The sequence below is a fragment of the Micromesistius poutassou genome (assembly GCF_964030765.1).
Source record: "Micromesistius poutassou genome assembly, chromosome: 15".
NCBI classification, from domain to species: Eukaryota; Metazoa; Chordata; class Actinopteri; order Gadiformes; family Gadidae; genus Micromesistius; species Micromesistius poutassou.
The window spans coordinates 12,935,716-12,944,763 of NC_140285.1; the positions used below are offsets into that span (position 1 = coordinate 12,935,716).

The 9,048-nt window shown below is 42.0% G+C and overlaps 1 protein-coding gene across 1 annotated transcript; it reads left to right on the forward strand.

Moving 5' to 3' along the window:
* Positions 1-2,602: 2,602 nt before the first annotated feature.
* LOC311360239 (rho-related GTP-binding protein Rho6-like) lies at positions 2,603-7,108 on the forward strand (the record flags this gene model as incomplete). Its single annotated transcript, XM_084480343.1, is given in 7 exon segments — positions 2,603-2,640; positions 2,642-2,669; positions 2,671-2,814; positions 3,073-3,160; positions 6,203-6,312; positions 6,593-6,727; positions 6,860-7,108. Coding segments are annotated over 7 exon segments (792 nt in total).
* Between the last annotated feature and the right edge of the window lie 1,940 nt (positions 7,109-9,048).

Sequence of the window (9,048 nt, forward strand, 5' to 3'; positions counted from 1 at the left end):
CATAGCGATCATCCATGGGGATATAGTGACCTCTACTGTCGAAACAAATAGCATAGTTTTTGCTCATTCTACTTTGCCCTGATGCTGATTTCTAGGCCTCCAACCACAGTAACGGAGATAGCAGTCAATGAAGGACAGAAGAAGAGAGCCACTGAAGTCCTCCAGAGCTTCAAGCAGAATATGCCCAGCATCCTGGCATGCCTGGATGAGGTGACCAACCAGAGGGAAGAGTAAGCAGCAAATAAGCAGCAAAGGGAACCCGGGCCCTGTCCAATGTGGCTGGTTTTGTGCTCAAAGCCCTTTTCATTGGTATGGACATCATCACCATCTAGGAAGGAACCAGTTTGGCCGGAGGGGAACAAAGTGAAGGCTCAGAGTTCATCAGAGACAGGGCGGCCCTTTTGCGCTCATAAGTGGGCTGTTGGAGAATAATCCATGACTCTGGGTGTATTGGCATGCCACAATTAGAAAGTGGGAAAGATGTTCTTCTGGTGTCATTCCAAACAATAAATCTGTAATGTAATTTTTAGATCAATAGGGAGACATCTCTCATCTTAAATCTCATGAGATCGAAGCAGTAGCAAGTGTGCCATGAATGGGGAAAACATCAACGTCCTCAAGGTTAGTGTTAACATGTGATGTATTTTTGCACCTCATCTCTCTCTTATGGGGCTCGTTGACTAATTGATTCACTTCATTATTATCCTTCCAGTGTCAGGAGTGAGTTGTTGGACCTCCATTAGATGTCTCACTATAAAATAGACAACTTCCCACCTCCACCTCACCAAAAGTTTATTTATTTATTTATTTATTTATTTTTTCCTTTATTTAACCAGGTGAAGTCCCATTGAGATATTGAAATCTCTTTTACAAGGGATCCCTGGTTATATAAAACATAGCCTACTATTTAAAAGAAAATGCTTTCATTGTGCATTTTACATGTCGGGGTGGGAATAATTGTCCCTTTTAGTAGCACTTCTCAAGGTTGATTGTGTTGGGGAACTGTTTCTATTTGTTTAAAATTAAATGTTGTACACGGTTCCAATGCTATTTGTTATTTTCAATACACTTTTGAAAATTAACAAAACACACAAGAGCTTTGGCAATTTGTATGGGATAAGATAACACTTTATTCTGTGAGTGGAATTCAGGTGTAAGTAAATAAAAATCAAGGCACAATAAATGGCTGTAATAAGATCTTGAAAAAAACAATCTTGTAAAACAGTAATTTACTCACATGCCAATCTTCGATTCAACTAATTGACTGATTAGCCATATCTGCCATATCTGTATCTGTGCTCCTGTTGGGGCCTCTTGCACCAGACCAACATTGAAAATAAACTGTTCTTAATTGTTTTTTGTATCTGGAAAAATAAAGAAAGATTTGTTGGCTTTTTAAAATCTTCTGAAGTAGGCCTACATTGTAGATAGGCTGATAGTAGACCATAGATAATTCATGAGACAGATAAGTAAAATAAATTGGTCCTTTCTTTTACGCTGACAACATACCAAAACAAACTTGTCTGGGCCATTGCGGATAACCCACTTCATGTGACCTGATAAACAGTAAATAAATATATAATTTAAAAAAAGCTCTATTAATCATTGAAAATATCTAGGTTAGTTTTGTGGTCGAGACTGTTTGTTTTTCACCAGTAGAGGGCGGTGTCACTCAGAAGATATGCAAGCATTACAATACAACCTTAGGGCCTCATGTTTTACAGTTCTTGGGGTTGGCTGCCTTAAACACAACGCACGCCAAAATGTTATCCGAACAGCAATACGAGAAATAAATCACGGTATTTCCTGGAGATGAACAGACAATGGTCTTATGAAAGGGTAAAAAAAAGTCTTTAAAGTCTTAATAGATATCATTATAGGCCTATACAATTCATGTATGCCTACAATAAATTGTTGTTGTTCATATTATTAAGGCCCTTTATGTGTGAGTCCATGCTAATCGCACCATCATTTACATAATGCAAGACCTTTCAACCATATGTTGTCTGAATTATGCAAATAATTTTTGCTGCAGGACAAACAGTGTAATACATTTTCTGCTCTTGATTTTTTGATTAGGCCTTAAGGCCTACACATATTTACAGCCGAGATAACCTTGGTAGACCAAATCGTATATCAACCTCTGTCTTCATTAGATTAAAATACCCCACTGATTATTCAGGTTATTTGTTAGGTTTTAGATTTAGAGAGTTTTTAGTTATTAGAATGTTCTGCCACTGCTAGAGCATTTTGTAACACTGTATCACTCCGCTTATAAATGGATTGATATCATAAACATACATGTCATTACAATACTTTGTTTATTAATTGTCTTTGAGCGAAATGTGAACAAACTTCAGAATTCTTGAATGGTATACAATTATACACAGCGTAGGCCTTGGCTAGAACAGGGTCCAACTTAAGTCTGATGCACTCATGTGGATGCGCCCCATGACCACACTATCTTCCACTGGCGGTTGTTTTCCTCGCATCTCATTGGCTGACGCGGCGGTATAAAGTTCTGCAGCGACGCTCTCAGACACTCAGAGACGTTCAGTTCTGACGTGCAGAGCTACTCCGCTGACGGCTCATAACTTACTTAATGCGAAGAACGTCTTCAAAGTTTGCGTTTGTGGACTTATTATAATTTTTTTTCAATTTGTTTTCGGCGCAGTAAATATTGTCAACACGATGAAGGAAAAGATACAAATAACACAGCCTTGTGTTGCGAGATGCAAACTTGTTCTGGTCGGGGATGTTCAGTGTGGTAAAACAGCGATGTTACAAGTCTTGGCAAAGGATTGCTACCCAGAGGTATGTGTTTTGGTCATTGGAAAACTGCAACTGTATTGCAAGCTATAGAAAGAGGCATTGACTTGTTCATATATTTAACAAAAAGACTGGTGACCTATAGGTAGGCTACTATTGCCATAAACGTAAATAACCAATTTCAGACATGGTTTTATGTTGTGTATGTATAAAATAATTGATGGTCCTCCCATTTTTAAAAGGTTATCATTTTGTATCTAATCTATCTAACCTAACAGTGCTGTCTGTGTCTCATGTCCTCAGACCTACGTCCCTACAGTGTTTGAAAACTACACAGCCAGCCTGCAGCTTGAAGAGCAGCGAGTGGAGCTCAGCCTCTGGGACACATCAGGTGCGTCTGCTCACCTTGTAGTCAGTAGACCTGCAGTCCTCACCTGTCTGTCTTTGCTTTCTAAAACATTAGACTACATGGGTGGACTGAAGCTTCCTTGGTCCCATTTCATCTTACACGCCTCTCTGCACAAACTATGTTCTGTCATCAAGGTTTGTTAAGTGAACATCAAGCGGTTCACCACGTGCCGGGGCAGTCCATGTGTGTGTTTCCAAAACACCCGTGAAAATAATGGTACCGGCGGAGGTGCTATACAGCTGTGAATGGCTGTTTATCTGGCCATTGTGTGGCTGGCATACCTCTCCTAAACGGTTGATGTTGTTACTCTCCTACAGAGACGACTATCTGTTGATCCTGTTTTACTGCCCCTCAGCAGCCCCGCTGGCAGACGCAGCGGCAGCTGTCTCTCTTTATTGACAATCCAGAGTAACACGAAATACCTCAGTAGTCACACACCTAAACCTCTTTGATGTTGGTGTTACGCGACAAAGCAAGGTGATGGTTATTATTTGGATGATCGTGTAAGTTATAAGTTGAAATCCACTCAAATAAGGATGTTTTTTCCATCCATTTTTTATTAGAAACCGTGGAATAGTCAGATGAGAGTGTGATACACTACATGTTCGAAATCGCAGTAACCACGAGTCTTGTACGGTATATTTGATCTAGTCGTTATAAATGCTCCAATCCTTTTGTCTGTAGCTTCAGAAGTGATGACAGAAGTAGACTATGATTAGGAATGCAAGGGCTCGTTACCAGTCCAGGTAGCAAAATATTCACTCACAAATCTATAAATCATTGTAAAGACAGTACACAGACCCTTTTAGATGTACATTTTCAATTCATTAAGTTAACTATCTCCACAGTTTGAATTCAGAACAATCTTATTTTATGTTCAGCTCCGGTAAAATACAGCCCTCCCTGGCGCCTAGTGGCCAGACACACAGATAAGCAATAATAAATAACAACGACTGTCCTTTAATACCTCACCAGAGCCAGCCAACACCAATCTCAAACATCAATAGTCACTATCTGTAATTATAAGTAGAGATCCTATACTTAGTACCTTTGTACTCCAGAAAGACACAACTAACGCCAAATCAATAGGCCTGCTACTAGTGTGGATGGAGTGACTGGAGATGGCTCTGTTTCATAACAGCCCTCGCCTGCGCTCACTCCGAGGGGAGGAAGTTCAGCAGTGCCAATTGGCTTCTATCAGGGGGGTTGCTTCACAGCAGAAAGAGGGGGTTGCCTCGGACGGACAGGAGGTGGGAGTGTGTGTGTGTGTGTGTGTGTGAGATGGTTTGTGTATGTAGGTGTAAATGTGTGTCTTTGTGTGAGTTTGATATTGTGTGTGTGTGTGTGTGTGTAAATGTTTGTGTGTTTGGTTTTGTGTATGTGTATATGTGTGTGTGTGTGTGTGTGTGTGTGTGTGTGTGTAAATGTTTGTGTGTTTGGTTTTGTCTATGTGTGTGTGTGTGTGTGTGTATGTGTGTGTGTAAATGTGTGCGTGTGTGTATGTGAAGCTGACATACTGTTTGTGGTAAGCCAATTGAAAGAAGCTGACCGCCTCGCTGCGTTATGTCAACCAGAATGTAAAAATACTTTATTGACTCTCCCAGAGTCATCTCCCGCCAGGGAAAACATTGCTTCAGAAATATTAACATTTTTAAAGGAGGATATTGAGTTGCCTGGCTGTGCAATATTGTGTGTTGCTTGCAAGTCAGTGCAGTATGTTGTGTAAGTGGTGATCCTGTGGTCACCTTGTCACCCACAAGTCTTCTGAGATGCTGAGTCAACTACCGCTGATCCTACCCTAGTGTTACAATGTAAAAAGGTGACTGTATTTCTTTAATTAATAAGCAGGCTTAGCACTCTATTGGTGGGTTACCGTGGTTGAGCTGAGAATGACTCCTCATATCTCTGGCCTATTGTGGTAGCAAGAGCAATCTGCTTGAATCAACATGTTTTTTCAACTAAATACCAAGCAGCTTGTGTGTGTGTGTGTGTGTGTGTGTGTGTGTGTGTGTGTGTGTGTGTGTGTGTGTGTGTGTGTGTGTGTGTGTGTGTCGTGTCCAGGCAGTAGCAGGACATGAGTGGGAGGTGATAGGTCCTAAAACTATAGATCTCCCACATTGTTTCTATGCACTGATTTATTACATTATATAACATCATCTTGTATCACTCTATGACCATGTGGGCAATTTCTTCTTCTTCTGAAATAATAATTAAATAAGTAATGTGAATCGAAATAATAAATTCCTTTCATAGGTTTAGCTATAAAACACTGTACTGGTAGTTGGGAAAATGTGATCTTTTGAATGGCAGTGCATAAGTCCTAAGATATAAAGCAACTTATGATTTGTGCTTCCATTAAAACCAACAGTGTTCAACATTTATTCCTGCCTAAGAAAGCTGCTATCTAACTTGTGACAACTCTATTAGTCAGCTGACGCATACTTCCCGGAGTCTATATTGTATCCGTTGTCGCACGGAAAACAAAGGGAAACTTCCGTAACATTCCCAAGTGATGTTAGTAGGAAACACAACTGTAGTGTGTGTGCGTGTATGTGTTTGTTTGTGTGTGTGTGTGTATGTGTGTGTGTGTGTGTGTGTGTGTGTGTGTGTGTGTGTGTGTGTGTGTGTGTGTGTGTGTGTGTGAGTGTGTGCGCGTGTTTGTGTATGTGATTCGATTGGTGGGAAAACACAATAAAGAGCGGACATCCTGCTGTGTATTTTTAGCCACTGAGTGTTCCAGGTCTTTCCCCTTACATGTACACACATGTATACCTATTTATTAGCTCACATGTCTGCAACCGCAATGAGTCAGGTGAACAGAGGTCCGAGGGCTGAGGTGGCACGTGACCATCATTTGTCTTTTATGGCCCCTAAATCATTAGTCATAGTGAATGTTACGTATTCGTTTGAAAGATCCAAGTACCTCTCTTCGCACCTTAGCATTGTGAATGACTGGAGCTAATGCTGGCCTATTTGCTGACCTGCTTGTATTGAAACATTGTCTCCTGTCATGTGTGCACACAGGCTCTCCGTACTACGACAACGTCCGGCCGCTGTGCTACAGTGACTCCGACGCAGTGCTGCTGTGTTTTGACACCAGCCGACCGGACTCAGTGGACGGCTCACTGAAGAAGGTAGACGGCGTTCGGTTCACTCAGTGTTTAACACATTCCTCCTGCCGCACGAGAGGCTGTTTCTTTTTTGGTATTTCAGTCTGGTTTCAGTTTCAGCCTTTTTTTCAAAATAAAAGAAAAAAAAAGAAAAAACCTGCTAAGGGAGTAAATAATAATCAGACTGTATGATTATATATATAACGACAATAGATCTTCATACCAATATATACCAATCAATGTATTTCACATTTTTCCCCAGCTACAGTACCTGATAGTAACCTTGTCTTGTTCCGTCTCGTAGTGGAAGGCAGAGATCCTGGACTTCTGCCCCAGCACGCGGATCCTTCTGATCGGCTGCAAGACGGACCTACGCAGCGACGTGTGCACGCTGACGGAGCTGTCCCACGGCAAACAAATACCCGTCTCCCACGAGCAGGTAACTCATCGTGGGATCGCGGGATTTCAATGTATCGCCGATGTCACACGTCTCGCCCGGTTAATCCATCGTACGGCTCCAGCACCCTCTGACTCTCTCCCCTGTCTCCCCCCCCCCCCCCACCCCACGCAGGGCGCCTCCCTGGCCAGACAGCTGGGGGCAGAGGCCTACCTCGAGTGCTCCGCCTTCACGTCGGAGAAGAGCGTCCACGGCGCCTTCCGCTCGGTGGCGTTGGCGTGCATGAACAGGCTGCCGCCGGCCCCCAGGGCCAGCCCGGTGGGCCGGCTCTCCAAGAGGCTGCTGCGGCTGTCCAACAGCACGGGCCTCCTGGCCTCCGCCTTCAAGACCAAGGACAAGGCGAAGGGCTGCGTCATCATGTAGCGACAGCGAGACGCTTGGGGGGGGGATCAAAGAACAGGGGCCAGGGAGCAAGGGGGGGGGGGGCTGGGTGGTGGGGTTGAGAAGTTTTATGAACCAAAAACATTTTGAAAGTCTTTTTTGGGTTGGGGGGGAAACGATATGCAGGTTGCTAATGGTCGATCTATGTGTTGTCTCCGGTAACCGCAATGTTTTCTTTCAAACGTTTGAAAATACTTTTTCATGGCTTTGAAGAGAGAGCACGGTTTGCACTTTATGAGTGGACTTCATGACTTCAATGTTGAGTCGTTGAAGTCTGGGAGTTTGTTTATTGGGTCGATTCCCTCCAGGTCTTGAACCGGTTGATCAAGGCTGAAGAAGATGTGAGGAATTAGTGTGCTGTCTGTCAGTGAGAGGCTGCCTTGATTTGGGATCAGGAATTGAAAACAGAGGTCTGGTTGAACACATTTCTTATCAGAAATCAAAGGAGTCAGCAGAGGCCGAGGGTCAGGGGTCGAGTCCGAAAGGGTGTTTGTTAAAGAGTGATTGGAGGAAGAGCAATGAAAGTCGAAAGAAATGGACGAATGAGTCAACATGCTGTCTCTCCTGTTAATTCACTCTATTCAATAGTTTTTTTGGGGCATTTTAATTTTGAACTGAACAAAGAGCAACAACTGAACTTAATCAACAATCTAAATTTCCCCTTTCAACATGTTTACATTCAGTGGTTGAGTTTAGCTAGCAGGATTGCCTAGTTCAAGCATGTCAACAGGCTGGTCCTGTTTTTTTGTTATTTTTATCCATCCAAGTGTATGTATGCTGTCTCAACAAAGCTTTCACAGGGTGTCTGTTGTATGTGGCTGTCTTTAAGTGTTAAGTGTTATTGATGTATTTTTCGTATTCACTTTAGTCTTCTGGCATTTGGAGTTGATGACAGCTCATCTAATTGAAGACATGATGATTCGTAGGTTTGCACAGAAGCACAGTTTTCCATAGATGTACAGAACACTGGTATTGAATGTGTTGCCTAGCAACACAGTGCACAGGGGCAGGCGTGAGCATGGTTCCTCTCTAAATAGACAGAGGAAGATGGTGTTCTCATTGAGTGTCCAGTACTCCACACTGAAGGTTACCCATTTAAATACACACCACTCAGAAATGCTCAATGTATTTTAGAAGACGCCATGTCTAACAGGCGTAAGACAGTAAGAATGTGGCTTTTTGAAAAGCAACTGTTTTTCAAAAGCCACACTCTCACTTTCTTCGTTACATCTCACACTCCTGACCTTTTGTAGTCCTTAGTTTCAGTTTTGTTTTTCATTATTGTATGGAATTGAACCCTGCAGAAGACAATTCACAGAAGAGTCCTTATGCTGATGTCAACGCTGCCTACCCATATCATGTCTTTAGGAGTATAAGTGTCTTTCTGTATATATATTTATATCCTTCCATGTGATACTTGACTTTGGAAAAATGGGTAAGAAGCTTATCAACAAAATAAAAGTATTGTTGATCATTGTATACTGATTGAATCCTGCGTTGCTTATGGTTGTAATACATTGCTTTATTATGATAATAAATATTTCCAATGTTTTATTTCTGAATGGACATTTTTCCCTGTTGCTGCATTAAACAGGACACATATTTTCGTAGGGATTTGTGTTTTGGGATACGTTTAAAATGGGACATATTCCAACAAAACAAGTAATCAAATCATCCTTTAATATGATCAATGAATACTAGGAATCATGTTTGAAGTGCATTCTCTATCACTTGGCAAAAAAATGACCAGGACATGTGGCACTATTCAATTAAAATCAAAAACCTTAAACAAATCCAAGGTTGCCCCTTTGCAGGGATATCTGATATTATGTCTAACGGAAGGACGTCTAACTGATATCCTCCTCAACCGTTCCAAATAGCCACTACGACCAAGGTCACAGAAGACGCATTCAGGACAATCT